General features: G+C 43.7%; 1 protein-coding gene across 9 annotated transcripts in view; it reads right to left on the bottom strand.

The window, feature by feature from the left end:
• Fgf14 (fibroblast growth factor 14) overlaps positions 1-20930 on the bottom strand; it is a 530980-nt gene that overhangs the window by 161759 nt on the left and 348291 nt on the right. The window contains exon 1 of one of the 9 annotated variants that reach the window (XM_070002660.1): positions 2569-2761. The exons of 7 other annotated variants lie outside the window; for them this stretch is intronic. In XM_070002660.1, coding sequence (XP_069858761.1) covers positions 2569-2761 — 193 coding nt within the window. Of the gene's footprint in view, positions 1-2568; positions 2762-20930 lie in introns of those variants that run through there. One more of the 9 variants, XM_070002661.1, reaches the window with a different exon arrangement.

Below are 20930 nucleotides of genomic sequence, written 5' to 3'. Positions count from 1 at the left end.
CTGCCAGCAAGAACTCATGTTTCTTTTTATATTTAAAAAATGTGTAATAGAAATGTAATAATTTTAGAACACAAATATATGGCTACATTTAGTTTGTTTTGGTTTATTTGTTGATTCCAAATAATAAAGCAATCTGCAAACTATTGATTTCTTGTGTATTCCTCTTTCTTTAGCTAAAGTAACATAGACTTTAACATAGTTTTCTTACTGACCATTAAGATGTGTATCATCTCAAACTCATGAATACAAGAAAGCAGTCAAGGTTGAAAACAGAAATTTATTATTATTAGAGAGCTCAGCTATTTTTCTACACTCTGAGAAAGAGCATAATCCATCTCAGAAATTTATTAAATGTAGAGAGAAAATTCTCCCATCACCCAATAGGGCAAAGAAGATTGTCTATATAATAATTTACTTGTTATATATTTAAATAATGTATAGCATAATATTTAGCTGTTTTATTAAAATTAGCCTATTTAGAAGATAATATATCCATTCACTTTAAAGATAATTGCAAGGTCAATATACTCTGTGGTGAAAATTATTCCAAAACAGGATCTTGGATGCATGGGGGAAAAGTGGGGGCGGGGCACAGTTTTCCTGGAAGTTGAACTCTGTGCCAGGCACTGTCAAGTGCTAGCATTCTATCTACCACTTGAGCCACAATTCCACTTCTGGCTTTGTGTGTGTGTGTGTGTGTGTGTGTGTGTGTGTGTGTGTGTGTGTGTGTGTGTGTGTGTGTGTGTGTGTGTGTGTGTGTGTGTGTGTGTGTGTGTGTGTGCTTAGTTTGAGATTAACAGTCTCATGGGCTTTTTTGCCCAGGCTGGCTTTGAACCATGATCCTCAGACTTCAGCCTCCTGGATAGCTAGGATTATAGGTATGAGCCACCAGCTCCCAGCAAAAGATAAACTTTTTGATAAAAACAAGCAGAAAGACCACACAACATAAGCCATGTGAGAGTGTGACAGGCCATGTGTCCATGGTGATTATAACAGTAGATTCATTTTCATTACATGAAGGTATCCGTGGGCAGGCTCTCAGCCAACACCAAAACCAAGAGATTCATTTTTCTTAATAGCTTGTACACTGGTTTGAAGATTCACACTGCTCAGATTCAACACTCATGGAGTTTCCTCCTATACTGACCTCATTGAATGTGCACACTGGCATTTCTCAAAAAATGCCTACCTCTTAGGCTTGATACTACCAGTGAGCTCCAACTTCTATTGTTTCTATTGTTCTGTTAAAATAGAGTTCATCCACCTTAGTTTTTAATAGAAAGAGAGTATTAAAAACTTTGGATGGAAATTTGTAACAGGGTGGCACACACACACACACACACACACACACACACACGCGCGCACACACACACACACACACACACACACACACCCATATGCCTCCTTCTGTCTCCTGGTCCCCAACAACAACAGGGTATTTAAAACAAACACAGCTGGCCGCTGAGGATTCAGCATGCTGGGCAAACATATACTCCCATGAACGTAAACACATTCTTTTCTGTTTCCCTGACAAGCCCACTGGCTTAGGGGGGGAAAAAGGAGGAAATCAAACCCCATTTCCTCCCTCACCCTCAGCACCCGTCTTTTAGCAAGTGGACGCGCGCGGGGAGGAGCAGGCGGACACAGGGGCCGCCTGGCTGCACCTTCTTCTGTACCAGTGGCCTTTGCACACCCTGACATTTTCAAGGGGGGTGGGGGGGACGAGCCCGGGTCCTGGGGCTACTAGTTGTTTCTCCAAAGGCAAAGCACATCAGCTAGCACCACCAGGGCAGTGCTGCGGGGTTCTTTAGACAGAAACGGCTTGCTGGGGTTCACATCGTTCACTAGTGGTGTTTTTTTTTTCTCAAAGAAAACTCTCACGTAGTAGAAATCGAGTACTCCCCTGCCCCCATTCCAGCTGATCATTCCAGGGGCGTCGTGAGCCCCTGGTCCCGGGTAGGTCCCCATCTGGGGGGGGGTTGATGAAGGGAGTGTGGAACGCTCAGCGCTGACCAGCTTTTTTTGGGGGGGGGGAAATCTCCTGACTCTGGAGCACACACACCCCAGTGTGATTGCTCACTTGTTCCAACACCAGCCAGCCAGCTCTTCCTCTCCACCGGGGGGCCAGGGAGAATCAGGGCGCGGGGCCCAGGCCTGTGACCCTCCCACCCCCACCCCGCCCCGGGAGATGCGGGCCTCGGCCCCAGCAGCCCCGAGGAGGGCGCGAAGGGCGCCCGGGCTCAGCGGGCTCCGGCCCGGACTCGGCGCCCTGGAGAGCTTGGAGTCCCTAGAATCCAAGCCAGGAAGAGCCGCGGGCCAACTTGCAGGCTGTGGGCGGGCTGAGTTCCCAGGCTACAGGTTGTCGGGAAGCGGCGGCTTCCCAAGCTCCCCGCGGACAGACGGACGGACGGCGCGCTAGCCCCGCGAGGACCGACTGGAGAAGGGGAGGCGGGCGGCGGCGGCGGAGCGGGAGAAGGACCCGGAGGGAGGGAGGATCGGTCGGGGATGGGGACCCCGGGCGATCGGGGGTGTGCACCCCTCCTTCCCGCCCCGGGAACCCGCACACACCTTGGCGCCGCAACCTGCGCTTCTTGAGGCCGAAGATGCGCACTTTGGAGAAGATATCCACCAGGTTGCCGTTGCAGAGCCCGCGGTTCTTGCTGGGGCTGCTCCGCCTCCTGCTGGCCGAGGGCCGGTCCCAGTGCTGCTCGCGAGCCTGGCGCTTCTGGCGGATCAAGCCGCTGGCGATGGCCGCGGCCATGGTGGTGGTGGTGGCCCCGAGAATGGGTCCAGGGGAGGGGAGAGGACAGAAGGAGGGGAGTCGGGGGGTGGGTGGGCACCGAGGAGAGAAGGGGCGGCGCCGATCGCCGCCGCCGGCCCCGAGGAAAGCGAAGGGAGGGAGGGAGGGAGGAGCGGTCCGGCGGGGCCGGGTGGAGAGGTGGGCGCGTTTAGTCCCGACGGGGACCCATGCTCCCCGGGTGGGAGCCCACAGCGCGCCCGGGGCGCAGCGGGCCCAGCCCGGGAAGCCTGGAGGTCGTGGCCGCCGCCCGCCCGCCTGCCCGCCGCTGCCGCCCGCCCGGCCTCCCGAGAGTCCGGAGCCTGGAGAGATCGCAGCTGGCGCTGGCGGTCACCGAGACTCGCCCTCCCGGAGCCCCCTTTCCAGGGAGGGGGGTCGGCCGCCGCCACCCACGGCCACCACCGGCCGAGCCCCGGTCCTGCCCACTCGGCTTCCTTCCCGGACCGACGCCGGCCGGCGGGGCGGGCGGGAGCGCCGGTCGTGGGGTGTAGCCGCCCGGGGCGCGCGCGGAGGGTCCCGGGGCACGCTGGGCAGGACTCAGCCCCGGGCTGCCGCTGCTGCCCCCCGGCAGGTGCCGCCGCCGCCTGCTCTTAGCTTCTGCCGGTGATTGTCAAGTGCTTTGGAAATCAGCATCTGGAGAGAGCAATCTTCTCCCCTGAGATCTCTAATCAAAGCGCTCCGTTACCACCCCACCACCCCCTCCACCGAGCAGGCCCCTGGCTAGGTATCCGCGCGGAAGGGAAAGGAAGTCGAGCGGGTATCGCTTTCAAATAATAATAATAATAATAATAATAATAATAATAATAATAAAGCTAAAAGGGATCGTCTCCGGGAGGGGGGGGGTGCTGAATCCGGTGGGGAAACCGGATTCCCTCAGCTTCTGGGGGGCTTTGGGTCTTAAGGTGACTGCTCCCCCCACTCCAGCTCCACCCCCAAAACCCGCTCAGCCTCTCCAGTTAATCTTTTCGGCCTCTAAGCTCTCGGGGAGGAGCTGAGGGGGTAGGAGGCGCGTCCACCCCTCACCCAGTGCACCCCAACTTGCTGGACTCTCCCTTGTGCTGTGGGATGCTCAGGTTTGTCATTTGGAACCCCGCAACGAGGAAAGAGAAGAGAGGAGAGGAGGGGAGGGGAGGAGGGGAGAGGAGAGGGCCTCTGGGAAGCCGCGGTCCCAAGTCCACTTCTTCGCAGCCCTTGGAAGCAGAGACAGCTGCCACTACGGGATCCCAGACAGCACCCAGAGGCTGGATAGGACAGCCACGGGGGGATGTGGAAGAAGTCAGGGGGAGGGGGAGGCCAGAGAAAGGGTGTCACCGTATTCCAGTGACAGCAAAAAGAAGCCACCAGACCGAAGACACCCCAACATGAGGGGAGAGGGATGCGCTGGCAGAGAGCAAAGCCACAGGAACTGTGTCTGAAATCCAAAAGAATGGCAGCTGACGCTTCACCTCAGTGCTCTCTGTCTGTGGCCTGACAGTGCTCCTTCCTAGATGACTGCAGCTCGGCAGGTCCTGGGGAAAGAGTGGAAGCTCCCCCCCCCCCCCGGGGGAAGAAGGAGGATGGGAGAGAAAGGGTTTCCGCTTGGATGAATACCGCCCAGGGGTTATGGCACACCAGCCCAGTGGCAGAACCAAGTGTAAAACCCTGTGAGAGGGTTTCCCTGACTTTCCTTTTAGTGTCTCCCCTTCCTGTTTTGTCTGCTAACTGACAATGGTAAAGCAGAAGGAACGCAGAAACTAGACTCCCAGTGGTAGGAGACCGAAGGAAAACTCCTTTGGTGATCATGAGGCTTGAGGTCTCCTCCTGTGACTACTATAGAGCTGAAAGAGACACCACACAGCATAGGAAAGCCTGGGAGTAGTTGTGAACGGAAGCAGGCTTTCCCTTTGTCTCAGAAATGAGCAGAAAGTACTACAAAGACACACCAGCAGGCAAATGAGAACAGGGCAGCCCAGGACTGACGGCAGGGAGGCTGCATGCCTTGGCTTCACAACCTAGCCACCACCTCTCCACACAGGCAAGCACCTCTGGATGTTCTTCTGTCAGCTAACTCCATATTTACTAACTCTTGAGGGAACAGAATTTAATGGAATGGGAACATGATGATGTGACTATACACGCAGGTTAAGATTCACATGTAGGAAACACCACCGCCATTTAGCAATGTACCAGAACTAGGTGGTCAAATTTTGCAGTTCTTACTCACCCAAGAGGAAGTAAAAGAAATGTGCTTATCATTTACTCAATCTTTACTGCTTTATGTTTTGTTGTTGTATATGCCTTTGTTTCCTCTTCTTCTTCTTCCTTCCTCCCCCCTTCTTCATCTTTATCTACTTCTTCCCCTTCATTTTCTTTTATTCTTAAGGCGATCTCACCAGATAGCCCAAGTAGTATCTAACTGCAGATGCTCCTGTCTCAGCTGTCTGGCTGCTGGTATTATAGGAATGCACCAGCATACCTAAACTTGGTCTTCCATTTTTAGTGGGTGCATATTAATGTCACATTAACATGTTTTTAAAGAGCAATGGATATATAATCAAATGCTATTGAAATATATGTGTTTTATTTTTCCTATTTGCTGAGGGGGGAAAAAAGCCCCACTAAGCACTAAGAGTCATTCTGAGACTGGCTTCCATTACTAAAAAGTAGCCATTTGGACATTCAGAAGTTCTAGGTTTGAATTTTTGAACCACTGTATGGTTAAACTAAACAGGTTTATTTAAAGCTCTTAGAAGAGATTTTCTTCAGCAAAGAGTGTAAGGCATTCAATCTACCACAATTCCACCAACCAACACACTTTGTGAAGGCTTTCTAAGCTTTATGATATGTCGACTCTATTCACATTAAAAAGGTTGAGATTAAACTTGTCATGTTGCTTCATTCATTATTCTCTTCCCAGTCATTTCCTCTCTCTGCCATCACCTCCTCAAATCTCTGGATGGGGGTGTGGAATAGAAAGGTGGCTATGGAGCTCCTCGGGATCCCTCCCAACGTTGTAGTGGGGCTTTTGGCTCCGGGCTCAGTTCAGCACCTCGGACAGCGACCCCGCCCCGTCTGCGAGCCTGAGTCCTGGCGCTCGGCGCTGGGAGGAATGGTGTCTGTGGGGTCTCCCGACCTCTCCTGCGTTTAAAAGCAGTTTTCCACCTTTCCCTACACCCTTTCAAGCTGGAAAGGAAATTAATCCTCGCAGCATCCACCGACATTAATAACACACCGTGGAGCCGAGCACAAAGCCTTTCTGCTTTTTCCATAACGGAGATGTAAACCATTCCACTGGCTTTCCTGGGGTCTCTGGCCCCAGGGCGTAGCGCCTGCCCCGTGGCCATGCCAGGCTGTCCGTCTAGACCGCGATTTTCACAAACCTCAGGCGGTCCTTCCTCCTTCCTCTTCGACTTGGCTTCCCACTGTAAGGGAGCCCAAGCATGGGGGCGGGGGCAGCAGCGCCATAATCGAGGTCTTTCAGCTCCATCCCAGTGTTTTCCTCTTCCCTCTCCCCAAAAGCCGTTTAGTTGTTTACAGAGAGAGATAAGTGAAAGAAAACGCAAGAGAGCCATCTGCTGTCTTAAGCTGTGATAAAAGAGAGCACAAAGCTACCGAGAAACCCCGCTGCCGGGCGCCAATTCCAGCCCGACCCTCACTGTAACGCACACCATCAGGTAGTTGCACCTTGGACTCTTTGTGAGGAGGAGGCAGGGAGGAAGGGAGGGAGGTCAGGAGGAAGGAGAGGAAGCAGGGAGGAAGGGAAAAAGAAAGAAGAGGAAAAAGGAGGAGGAGGAGGTTGGAGGTAGAGAGCTAGCCAGTGATTAAAAGTTTCAGGCACCAAGTTTGAGTCCCAGTTTCAGAAGAAAGACAGAAAAACAGAAAGTCAGAAAGACAGACAGAAAGAGAGAGAGAGAGAGAGAGAGAGAGAGAGAGAGAGAGAGAGAGAGAGAGAGAGAGAGAGAAAGGAAGGAAGGAAGGAAGGAAGGAAGGAAGGAAGGAAGGAAGAAAGGAAGAAAGGAAAAAAAAGAAGGGAGGCAGGAAGAGAGGGAAGTAGGAGGAGGAAGAGGGAGAGAGGAGGAGAGTAGAGGAGGAAGAGGGAAAGAGAGAAGGAGGAAGAGGAGGTGAGAAGAGTAAGGAAAGAGAAGTAGAGGGATGGAAAGGAAGAGGAAGGAAAGAAGGAAGGAAAAGGGGCTGTGAAGGTGGCTCAGTGGTAGAGCGCTTGCCTTGCATGCCAGAGGCCCTGGGTTCGATTCCTCAGCACCACATAAGCAAAAAGAAAAAAGCCGGAAGTGGTGCTGTGGCTCAAGTAGTAGAGCACTAGCCTTGAGCTGAAGAGCTGAGGGACAGTGCCCAGGCCCAGAGTTCAGGCCCCACGACCAGACCCCCCCCAAAAAAAGAAGGAAGGAAAAAATGGAGGGAGGGAGGGAGGAAAGGGAAGGGATGGAGGGAGGCAGGAAAGAAGGAAGGAAGGAAAGAAGAAAGGAAGGATCTATTCATTTCTGGTGACTATGAAGACAGTAACACAGGGTGTGACCCATCCTGAACACTGAACTAATGACTGATTTTGTAATCATTCTTTGGCTCCCTTTTCTATTTTATTAATTCTTTTCCAATTTCCATATGTCTCATTTATATAAAATAGATGTACCTCCATGCACATTTCTTTACTCCCCTGAAGATACATAATAACATAATAAGATGTTATACAGTAAGAAGCATAAGGAATTAACTTTTGGTAAATAAAGTCCAAGTTCCAACCTTAGTTATTATTGACTAGATTTGTGGATTTAGCCCTTACAACCCCTTCCAAAATTATGATAGTTGAAACATTACCTCTCAGAAATGGTTGTTAAGTGCTTTAGCCCTTACAACCCCTTCCAAAATTATGATAGTTGAAACATTACTTCTCAGAAATGGTTGTTAAGTGCCTATGAGAAAATACTTGTAAAACTGTAACATGACACACAAGCATGAGTTCACCAAAGGCAATTATTCCTCCACCTCCCTGTGCAGGAAGATTTCTTAAAGAGGCTGTGGTCCCACGGTCCATGTGGTCTCCATGGGTCTCACACTTTAATCATGCATCTGGCTTTGCCTGATTGTTTTTATACTCCTATTTGTAATAGGAAGCAGCGGCTGATATTAAACTGAAGGAAGGCAAGTAGAGGCTTGATATCTGTGTTAGCCTTACTCAAATATCTGTAATTCTTTTAGGCTTTTAAACGGGCTTCTTCCTTGGTAAAACTGTCAAAATCCAATATGGTCAATATGAGATGCACACTCATCTTCATATCAAACACTGAATGCTATAGCTGCACACAGTGAAATTCAATGAATAGTGACTATTGATAATCACTAAATTCATCATTGAATTAACACTTACTTCATTATTCAATGATTAAGTATTTACTGAATGTTAACATGTCAACAGTAGCAGTAGGTGAGCAAACACACACACACACACACACACACACACACACACACACACGCACACACACACACACAAGTATATATTTGTACATTGTGCCAGTCCTGGGGCTTATATTCAGGGTCCCTGTGCTTTTTACACCAGGCTTCTACTCTACCACTAAGCTACAGCTCCACTTCCAACTTTTTGGTGGCTAATTAGAGATAAGAATCTCACCAACTTTCTTGCCCAGCCTGGCTTTTAATATTTGTTAATTAGATGGGAAAGCTGTATTGATATCTCTACAGAGATGTACAATTGGTGTCTCACAGTTATTAAGGTCAAGGATTAACAACTATTCTTCCTTTATAAACCTGCCCTTCTAATCTTTCTCTCCACTGAAATAGCAACTCTATTCTTGTTCCTTAGGCCCCAAAATATTAGCATTATACTTTGTAAAGATCCTTATATAGCAATATAGAATCTATTAAGCTTATTTTTAACATATTTACAACAGGATTGCTCTAACCACCTCTACACTATTTGTTAACCATATCATAACTTGGACTATTACAATAGCAAACTAATTGACTTCTTGCTTTCTAACTTGTTGTTCTTTGTATGCGCTTAGTACTGTAGCCACAATGTTGAAGGTGAAAATCAACAGAAGCCACAAACCTCACAGTATTATTGATCATTGTTTTATATACAAAGGGTAATCTAGAAATATATTGATGAATGTTTAGATTTTTAAGAATTATGTGACTGCAGTAATTATGCTACAATATTGTTGGTTAATGTTTCAGGTTGTATTCAATTTTAGTAGGCAACACATTTCCATTTGCTAGAAAACCTGGATGGAATTTACAGTTGCTTAATATTTGGGTTCAAAAAGAAAAAAAGTGAAAACTATTGATACCAAATCTGTGAATATTTTTCCCTATAGAAGCAATACCATATTGATACTAACAGATGGTGTAGCTTTACAATTCTAGTGTATTTTTAAAAATCTGGCTAATAAGTTGGAAGAATAACCTCAATGGTTTTGAAGGTTTTTTTTAATTAAAGTGTATCCAAAAATGAGCACAGTATTTATTGCAGATCTGTGAATCAGGAGTGGGATGTAAAAATGTCATCAATTTCAATTAATGACAGATTGGTAGATTTTAGAGACAACTGACTCTATCAGCAGACAAACTTACCCAATGTCTTCAAAAATCTTAGAAATAAGTATTCATTTAAATCCTCAATGCCAAGACTCTTGTTTGTGTGCCTTTATGATATAATCTTATTTGCATTTAATATCACTGGTTCCTAGAATGGCCATCTGCACAGGAACCAAGAGCTTCAAACTGAGACTTTTCTCTGCATTTGTATATAATTTAAATATATGGACATGTCCACATGCATTCACAAGGCATGTAACTAAGTTTCTGGCTTTGTCAACTGTGTTTATGAATCATTAGTGACTTCCAAAGATATATATATATGTATATATATATACAAATATATATACATATATATACATACATACATATATACTGAATGACAATTATAGTTGCCATTTAAGAAAGAAAACAAAGAATAAAAGGATTTTTATACATGATAGTCAAGTAGAATCGGTAATCAACACTATATTTTATTGTCAACTAAGACTATGTCTCTCCATATGTATATGTAAAAAATAAGATAGATAGATAGATAGATAGATAGATAGATAGATAGATAGATAGATAGATAGATAGATAGATAGATAGATAGATAGATAGATAGGTAGGTAGGTAGGTAGATAGATAGATAGATAGATAGATAGATAGATAGACAGACAGACAGACAGACAGACAGACAGACAGACAGACAGACAGACAGACAGACAGACAGACAGACAGACAGACAGATAGATAGATAGATAGATAGATAGATAGATAGATAGATAGATAGATAGATAGATAGATAGAACAATAGTTTTGCAAATACATTTTCCATTTTGTGTTCTAGGTGCCAAAGTCCCTGATTAATAGAAGAGAGAATTAAGTTCCAGAGATGGCATGTGATTTTCAATTTTCACTCTTAGGAAATAAAAGAACTAGATTCTAAGCTCATGCTTTTCTTTCTAACCCATCTTCCACCTAGAAGTCAGCTATTTGAAATCTAGCCACTTATTATAATATCAGGTATATATGAAAGGCTCTCCTGGCATCTCTTTGGATGGTTTTACTCTCCTTGAATTTCTTTGCAGTGTGCACATGCACTTTTTATAGCATCAAGCTTAATAGTTTTAATTCCATTGCTACAGAAACCAAACCAAGAGTAAGAACCTACATGTGAAGACAGAGGCAAAGAAAGAATGTTCACTCAAAATCTCATGATGTTTTCTCTAAAAGTAATTTATAGTCATTGAGAAAAATTTGGAATGGAATGAAAAATAATAAATGAAATGCTTTAATGCACAATGTAAAATTTTGGTACAACTTTCTGAGTTGTTTAAAGAATGATTTCCATATGAATTTTTTTCAATTATATGATTGGTATAATTTAGTGCCCATGGAAAGTTACAACTGAGGTAAAATCTGGTGCATCAAAGGTGTCACTTATTAATTATTCGAGATGGAAGTCCACTGGGGATTGATGAATCCTGGAGTGTACAAACATTATGTTTCCTAAGGAATGTTCTTCAGGCTCTGTTCTTTGGAACTAACATTAAACCTAGCCTGCAGGGTCCCAGGAAATTTAGCTAAAAGTCAAATGCCTTAGAGTTCTGGCAGGGTTACTATTACTCTATCTCTGATCTTGTAATCTACTTCTGAAAGATACATGTGAATGTAATTTCCAAAGTACATGCACATAGGAAATGCTATCATTACAAGTGGGTTCCCTATTCCTGAGCATTGTTGCGGTTCTGTATGCAAGCACTAAACAAACAAACAAAAAAGGTCCTGAAATGATCCCCTGAGCCTTTCCCACTAACCTATGGTGTAGGCTGTTACTGCTTTTGTAATAGACTACCGCAAAATTAGTCACTTGAGAAGCACACATTCCCCCCCACCTTCACTGTCTCTCACAACTCTGGAGAAAGTAAGTTCCACATTACTATAACTGGGTTAAGTTGTTGACAAAAGTTTTCTGGAGGTGTTGATGAAATAATCCATTTTCTTGCTTTAAAAAATATGTGCTAAAGCTGGTTCAATATACGCAAATCAATTAATATTATTCATCACATCAACAGGAGCAAGAATAAGAACCACATGGTTATCTCAATAGATGCAGAAAAAGCATTTGACAAGATCCAACACCCCTTTATGATGAAGGTTTTGGAAAAATTAGGAATCCATGGAACGTTCCTCAATACAATAAAGGCTGTATATGACAAACCTACATCCAGCATTATACTCAATGGTGAAAAACTAAAGCCATTTCCTCTTAACTCAGGAACAAGACAAGGATGCCCACTCTCTCCACTTCTCTTCAATCTAGTATTAGAATGCCTAGCTACAGCAATAAGACAAGATGCAGACATAAAGGGGATCCAAATAGGGAAAGAAGAAATAAAACTCTCCCTCTTTGCAGATGACATGATCTTGTATTTAAAGAATCCCATAGACTCCACTCCCAAATTACCCAAGCTGATTCAAAACTTTGGCAAAGTAGCAGGTTATAAAATTAACCCCCCAAAATCAATGGCTTTTCTGTATGCCAACAATGAGAAAAGTGGGGCTGAAATTAGGAAAGCAACTCCATTTGTAATAGCCCCACAAAAAATAAAATACCTAGGAATTAACTTAACCAAAGAAGTGAAGGACCTCTATGATGAAAACTTTAAAATCTTGAAAAAGGAAATCAACACAGAACTTAAAAAATGGCAAAACCTCCCATGCTCCTAGATTGGCAAGATTAACATCGTGAAAATGGCAATACTTCCCAAGGCTATCTACAAATTCAACGCGATACCTATCAAAATTCCACCCTCATTCTTCAAGGAAATAGAAGAGGCAATCCAAAAATTCATATGGAACAATAAAAGACCCCGAATAGCAAAAACGCTCCTCAACGGAAAGAACACTGCTGGAGGAATATCAATACCAAATTTCAAACTCTACTATAAAGCCATAGTAATCAAAACAGCTTGGTATTGGCATAAGAACAGACCTCAGGACCAATGGAATAGAATTGAAAACCCAGAAATGAACCTACAGACCTATAGCCATCTAATCTTCGATAAGGAAGCTAAAACAATAGAATGGAAGAAAGACAGCCTCTTCAGTAAATGGTGCTGGCAAAATTGGTTAACTACATGTAGAAAACTAAAGCTAGATCCTTATATATCACCCTGCACCAGAATCAATTCCAAATGGATCAAAGACCTTGAACTCAAAGTAGACACTCTGAAAACATTACAGGATGGAATAGGAGAAACCCTAGGTCTCCTTGGCTCAGGCTGAAATTTTCTGAATAGAGACCCGGAAGCACAACAAATCAAAGAAAGGTTGGACAAATGGGATCGCATAAGGTTGCAGAGCTTCTGCAGGGCAAATGACATAGCTAGCAAGATCAATAGAAAGCCCATCGATTGGGAAAAGATCTTTACTAGCCATACAACGGACAAGGGTCTCATATCTAAAATATACTTGGAACTCAAAAAATTAAACCACCCAACAACAAATCCTCAAAGAAACAACTGCCCAATAAATAAGTGGGCAAAAGACTTAAAGAGAAGCTTCTCTGAAGAAGAAAGAAGGATGGCCAATAGACACATGAAGAAATGTTCAACATCCCTAGCCATAAAAGAAATGCAAATCAAAACAACATTGAGATATCACCTCACTCCAGTTAGAACAGCAAAAATCAAGAACTCTAACAACAACAGATGCTGGAGGGGATGTGGACAGAAAGGAACTTTACTTCATTGTTGGTGGGAATGTAAACTTGTTCAACCACTTTGGAAAGCAGTATGGAGGTTCCTCAAAAGACTTCACATAGATCTCCCCTATGATCCAGCAATCCCACTTTTGGGCATTTACCCAAATGTTTACAAACAAGACCACACTAAAGCTACCAGCACAACTATGTTTATTGCAGCATTATTTACCATAGCTAAGATATGGAACCAACCCAGATGCCCCTCAGTAGATGAATGGATCAAGAAAATGTGGTATATATACACAATGGAATTCTATGCCTCCATCAGAAAGAATGACATTTCCCCATTTGTTAGGAAATGGAAAGGTTTGGAAAAAATTATATTAAGTGAAGTAAGCCAGGCCCAAAGAAGCATAGGTCCCATGGTTTCCCTTATTTGCAATATCTAGTATAGGTATGAGTCCAGCGGAAAAGGTCAGATAATGTGATGTTAGGAAAATGAACCCTTAAATATGTATTTTAATGTTTTCGTTTCTTTCATGCATGTGTTTCTAACGCATTTATAAGATTATTACTTTGTTGCTTTGTATGTCCCTCCCCCACAGTGTAACCCCCGCTTTCACTATATTTGATGTCAGTATAACATGTGGAGGAGATGGGGACAAACATGTCGTTTAAGGATTCAGATGGACCTGTTGCAACAATGAGAAGTACAAAATGTCATGTCAAAACCAGCTTTACAATGTCGGTGTGCGGGGGGGGAGGTATAATTGAGTGGGGGGAGGGGGGAGGCTGGGAAGGGAGGTGAAGGGTAAACAAAGGAGGAGGCTGCAATGCTTGGTAAGAAATGTATGCATTATCCTGCCCATGTAATTGTAGCCCCTCTGTACAGTATGTTCTCAAATAAAATAAAATAAAATTAAAAAAAAAGAAATGTACTCATTACTTTACTCATGTAACTGAAACCCCTCTGTACAGTATTTTTACAATAAAAACATATATAAAAATGAAAAAAAAATATGTGCTAGAGGCCACCTTTCTGTGGCCTTGCTGTTCTGTGGTTTATAGGCTATTGTTGGCACCACCCTGCAGTCCAACTTCACACACTGACTACTGACTCTCAGCTCAGAGTCTCCTTCTTGCAAGGACTGCTGCAATTTCACTGGGCACAACTTAAAAATCCAGGATGCACATCTCAGGACCCTTACTACCATCACATATGTAAATGTCCTTTCTTTAATCACACAAGTTAACATATCAGGAGATTGTCAGGACTGGGATGTGGAATCAAGCATCACTGGCGATATTAGAGGCTGATATCTTTTTGCCTATCACACCCCCCTACCTACAAGGAAGTAGAACTCTGCTTAGCAATTGACACCGAGCCCACCCAGCAACACCATCATGAACAGTGCCAAAATGCACTCTTGCTTTTTAAATTAAGAGTCTTGTTTCCTTCCAGTAGACACATATTATTTCTTTTAACCTCTGACCATTCTCGGGTGCTTCAAATGACATGTGATCATACACTGACCCCCTCAGATACCTGTTTACCTGAATATCATATACTTTAATTACTGCATCTCTCAGAAACAAAAGTAGAGCAGTTTTCAGCAATTTTGGAAACCAAAGCATTCTACTCCCCTGTGGATTGTGAAAATGTGTTTTCTTGAGCGTCACATAAGCCATGAAGAATTTAATTTCTTGAGTTTATCAAATGGCTTTCAGGAGATTTAGGGCCATAGAATCAAGCTAAATAAAATGAAAAGGCTAAACCTGAGATTCTCTACAAAATGAGATATGGGGCCTAAGGCTACCACAGAATAAAGAAAATCGATTCTCAGTCTTTTTCTTCATTCCACTTCCTTTTTAAAAAAAATATAGCTGTAGGGGTAGAAATAGATAATTGCTCTTTCCTCTTAGACATTTAGATTCACTCCTTAAGTATGAATTTGCCTTAACCATCTAGTTTAGCATACATAGTTTAAAATAAATATCATCTAAGTGAAAGATTTTTTTTAAGGACTCAAAAATGTTTCCCAGGAATTTTATGTAGATGGGTGGGGAGGAGGAATTATCTCAGGTAGAGAACACCACTTAGCCTTTTAAAATACAATTTGGGCAACCTAAAGTTCTCTTGCTCTTTTCCCTTTGGCCTGTCTGTGTTGTTATTTCTTCTGTCTGCCTTCCTTTCCTGAGTCGTGACAGACATCTGGAACTGGCTTCCATTGATAAGAGCAGCCAGTGGTTCAAAGAATCCCCTGGCTGCAAGTTTATAGATCTTCTTTTATACATACATTTCATACGCATCTGAAGCATTTGAAAGCACCGAGATATATCAGTGAATGCAAACGGGAGGGAACAGTTCAAACAGATTTTTTTTCCCAAGACACCTGCAAGATGCAGTTAGCTGTGCTTGAGGAGAAGACCAGCCACGCTCACAGCATGTGCTCAGTTCTCCATGAAATGGGCTGAGCGGTGCTCTCAAGAGATTGCGCTCTGACAGGACCAGCTTCAGCTCCATTTATGATGGGTGTTTTGTTGTTGTTACTATAGAAGAAATGGCTGAAAATATTTTTTGTCCTCTAAAGCTTAGATTTTAGCCTTGATGTTAAGGTATAAGAGTCGGAGCAGACAGTGAAATTCAAGTCTCTTGATTCCTAGTCCTTTAAGGGGGGTGGTTTTCAGGACCCTAAGGTGCTCTTTTATGTCATTTCAGTAAGCTCCACCCTGCCCCAGGTACACATGTCCATCAGTACCCATTCCTCTGCCTCTCTGAGCATCTTTTGGGCTCTGACCACTCGCAGTCTCCTCTGCTCAGAGCTACTGACCCCAGGAGTACAACACTCATAGATACGCAGTCAGCACGAGTCAAAAGGAGAGAGAAGAATAGTCAGAGGAGCCAGACTTCACATCTCTGTGAGTCTCCCTCCACCCACAGGCTAAAGCCTCGCAGTTCACAGCCCCGTTTCATTCCTCAAACCAGGTACTACGATGATTTTTCAAATGATCTCCACAATAGCACCTCTCATGAACAGACACTTCTCAACTGTCAGATCCCTACAAGGAGCCCCAGAAGCTTGGTGGCAGCTTCCCAGTGCCAGTGGATGCTGCCTGGTGGATTATCTTGATAATTTAATAAATAGAAAATGAAAAACAAGGGCCCCCAAGCCAGCCCTCTACTTTCTTGACAATCATGCAACTGAAAAATCTTGGCTGCTATCATCAACCTTCTCTCAGTCCATTTTTAATCAATATTGAAACTGGCACTTCATTTTATACATCACTCAACTAGGAAAAACCTGTCATCCCAGTTACTTTAGAGGCAGAGATAAGGAGAGTCATGGTTTGAGGACAGCCCAAGCCAAAAAGATAGCAAGACCACTTCTCAATCAACAGGATGGACATTGTGGTCCAGGCCTGGGATTCCAGCCGTGTGAAAGTGTAGAATTGCTGCCCAGGGCTGGCTTGGGGAAAACATGAATAAAGTAAATAAAAGGCAACAAGACTGTACTTGAAACATACTAAACCAGAAGAGCTGGAGGGCCTGGCTCAAGAAGTGGAGCACATGTCTTGCAAATGTGAATTTAAATTCCAGGGTCGACATAAGGAAAAAGCAACACATATAATGAGTACTGCCTCTCTTTTTTCCTAGGTCCAGTATTTCAGACAAGTGGGGTAGAGTGAGGAGAGAGAGCAGTGCACGCTCCTATGCCTGAGCTGCTGTGTATAAAGCAGGCAGAGAATCGGTTCGATCAGGTGTGATTCAGAACTGAGGGTTGAGGTTTAGAAGATGAGTGGGTCCCCAGGTCAATCAGGGCAATGGAAATTCCAAGCAGAAAGCATCCAGTGAGTGAAATCTCAAGTTTTTGACACATCTTCATAAAAGAAAAGTCAGCAGATGATGTGAATCCATGCCATGTAGTTTGGCAATAAGCTTCCCTTACTTCCCTGGATATTTTCATTTCATCTCATTGTTCTCATGATGACCTTTCCCCAATTCTTAATGAATAGTTGAGATACATTTGTTACAATGAACATAGACACAGAGACATTGCATGTCACCAGTGAACACAGAAATGGACTGAAGGGACAGATACGTAGTAAATAAGAAGGGCAAATGATTTTTTAACTCTTCTTTAACCCCTTTTTGACTCACAGGGGAGGAGCATGTGTTTCTTGTTTACTCATAAAATGTTGACCTTTAATAAAAAAAATCAGTGACACTTATTGAGAAGAGGTAGAAGGAAGGCAACAGATAACACAGGACAGCTGAGGAGCTGATAAGAAAATCCTTTCTTCTAAATTTCATATAACCCGAGTATTCTTTTCCTGTGAGAGACTATCCTGCTTGAATAACAGCAAACCTTGCACTCAGGATGCTTAAACACTGGAATCTTTCCCGTATCCTTTGTGCCTTTAGAAATAAAAATAGCTTACTGTTCCCCTAAGATGATGCTAAGAAACTTTGAAAAAAGCCAAAAGTAGAGGAAACAATAAAATAATAATAAAAAATATTTTATACTTCAAAGCTTTTGAGACAGTATTCAATAGAGATTCTTAGGGATATGAATAATATAATTTATAGGTTGAGAGTATTTATAAAACCTAGTGGTCCAGAGCAAAATTAATTTCCTGCAATAAAATAGCGTTCTCTATATGGCTATACGGTGGCTCTCAGGTAAACAAACTGAGTTTTATCTCTGTCACAGGCAAGCTCTCATCTTCCAGCATCAATGCTGTATTGCCTAACACAGAACTAAACCCCTGGCACAGGGGTGGTGCCTTCGAGGACTCTCCCTGTCTCGTTACACAGCCACTGGGAGATGTTCCTTTCAGTTTAGAGGAAGAGAACCATTTGCCAAAAGTTTCCCACCTCCTTCCCTAGACTAGTTGGTACCAACAGTTCAATTTCATTTTCTTCAAGGAAGTAAATTGTTTTACTGTAACAAACATCAGTGCAGATTCACACACACACACACACACACACACACACACACACACACACACACACACATTGCTGAAACTTTTGAGTCTGTCAAGAGAAATAAAAGTAATGGCCATCACATAGAGTCCCTGAGACGGGTTTGTTGAATTCACATTTACTCTTCTGTCAAAAATTTCAGTCGAAACAAGCCTCCTCATTTAGTCCTGCTTTGTTCTAACACCGAAGAGTTGTCAGTTTTCGGCTTGAACCCATCAGTGATTTAGCCCCCGGCAGGGTCACTCTCTCTTTTTTTCAGATGGCCTGAATTTTAGAATTGTCTTCCCAGAATGAGGCTCAAAGGTTGATTTTCTAAAACATCTAGTCATCGCTTAGCACACAATACCCACTGGGATAAAACATTCTCCCCCTCATCCACAGGAGAGACTGAACACTGGGCGAAAGCCGCAGCTCTCCCTTTCTTTCTGCCCCTCTAGGTGCAGGGACATTGGTCCACCCGTGAGAACCTCATCAAGGACTTGAGGACCTTCAGTTCTCTCTGCTGCTGTCTGGCACTCAAAGGAGCCGTTCCAAACTTGCCTTCTTTGTTCTCCCTTGTCCTTGTCTGCCCAGGTCTGAGCATCCTCTGTCATCTTGCCTTAGTTCCAGGTCTGCACATCAATCTTGTTTCCAGGCTGTTCTGCTGGTACTTCACTTCAGATTTTGTATTTCTGTTCTTTAGTACTTCAGAGAGCACATTTAGAGCTTAAGCCGTAAACACCAAGAAACATCAAAATGAGGCTTTGCTTACCCCAATCCTCCTAAACTCTTCAGCCTGCGTCTTCCCTTTCCCCTCCTTCACAAAGCTTGAAGCCCCATGGAGCTTTTGAGCTTCACTGACTTTAGGTCTGTTTCTTCCTCCCTGCTGCTACTCTGTCCTCTCAGAGCCTAGCATCACATGGGGCCCGAAGAAAAAAATTCAACAAACATTTATGGGATAATTTACTGTTTCTTCCACTACCCAAAACTATCCCACGAGAGTTCACTGTCAGCTGTAAGCTGGGCTGGAGTACAGATGATCACGTTAAAGCATTATATTTGGATGCAAACCAGGGTGACAAGTAGGATGAGATTTGGGTGGATTTAGAGCCTTCGCCATGGAGAGTGCCCCACCCAACTCCTCCATCTTCTTCTCGTCAGGTCTTATTAGAAGTTAGTTTATTCTTTGAGTCCAGTGGAACTCTATGGAGCTGCTTATTAGAATCATGGGGGGAGCATTTTAGAAGATTCTTGTGTGTGTGTGTGTGTGTGTGTGTGTGTGTGTGTGTGTGTGTGTGTGTGTGTGTGTGTATGTGTGTGTGTGTGTGTGTGTGTGTGTGTGTGTGTGTGTGTGTGTGTGTGTAAAGTGAGAGGTGGGGGAAATTCTAAGTATGTATGTTCCTCCCCCACAGTATAACCACTGCTTTCACTGTATTCGATGTTGCTATAATTTGTGGAGGGGAAGGGAAAAAAACAAATTGTTTAAATAGGGATACAGGTGGACCCATTGCAACAATGAGACATACAAGTCATTATGTCAAAAATGAACTTTACAACTTTGGTGGGCGGGGGGGAGGAGGGTTGGGTCGGGGGGATGGAGGGAGGATGGGATGGGAAGGGGAAACAAAGGAGGAGGCTACAATGCTTGATAAGAAATGCACTGATTATCTTGCCCATGTAATTGTAACCCCTCTGTACAGTATTCTCACAATAAAAAAAAATTCTTTAGTGAGATGTAGTGGTTGAGCCTGGTGCCGGTGGCTCATGCCCTGTAATCCTAGTTAATCAGGAGGCTGAGATCTGAGGATCACGGTTCAAAGCCAGCCCGGGCAGGAAAGTCTGTGAGACTCTTATCTCCAATAAACCACTAGAAAACTGGATGTGGTGCTGTGGCTCAAGTGGTAGAGGGCTCACCTTGAGCTGAAGAGCCCAGAGTTCAAACCCCACGACTGACAAAAAAAAAAAGATGTAGTGGTTGACATCTGTAATCTCAACTAGAGGCAAAAATTAAGAGGATCATAGTTCAAGACCAGGGAATAATTTAGTAAGCCCTCATCTCAATAAACAAGCTGACTGACGTGGTGGTACACACCTATAACCCCACTACACAGTAGGCAGAGGTAGGAGGATCAAGCCCAGGCTGTGATTTTTTTCAGATCACATTTGAAAAATACTCTAAAGCTAACAAAAACAAAAAACTAGAGACATGGTTCAAGCAATAGAGTGTCCAGTAAGCATGAGGCCTAGTACTACAAAGGAAATCATAATAACAATAATTCCTAAAAATTCTCCAAGATCAATTTGAAATACTAATGTATCATGTAATTGATCAAACACTGCATTAAAATTAGTGGCATACCTTGCAAAGATTCTTTGGAAAACCTCTATCTTATGTGCTAACCTGTAACCTTGCTCTGTTATTTTCCTGTTAGCATATTGGGGGGGGGGAGGAATCTTTAATGGAAGGTACTGTAGTGTGGTCCTTACTTTGGGTTTCCTGTAAAGGAGCTGTTTGAAGAAAATCACAGACACATAGAATAGAAAATACCATTGTGGAATTTCACAAAATGGGTTTGGGGAGGCTAGCCACATATCAAGTAAGTAAGGTACGTTTTTTGAAGGGAACCATCCAGTCATTTGCTTTGACTCTAAATAAAAATAAAACCATGAAGGAAGAATTCTAGGGACAGGAAGCAGGTTCTCAGAGCTGATGATTGACACATGGTCAAATCTGGAGGAGACAGAAAGCTCCATTCAAATAGTGAAAGGGAGCAGCCAATCCATTATTGCAACACCCTGATTACGGTTTTTCTATCTACTTGGGTTTTCTTTTTTTGCCCCTATTATGTACAAATTCTTTTCAGTCTAAATTTCTAGTCTGTCTGTCTCCATCTCTCTCCATTAATCATAATTTAGAAATGATTGGT

Source organism: Dipodomys merriami, unplaced genomic scaffold, assembly GCF_024711535.1.
Source record: "Dipodomys merriami isolate MVZ:Mamm:240054 unplaced genomic scaffold, mDipMer1.0.p SCAF_6, whole genome shotgun sequence".
Lineage (NCBI taxonomy): Eukaryota > Metazoa > Chordata > Mammalia > Rodentia > Heteromyidae > Dipodomys > Dipodomys merriami.
The sequence above is the reverse complement of the archived record's forward strand: the minus strand, read 5'-3'. Positions and strand labels throughout refer to the sequence as shown.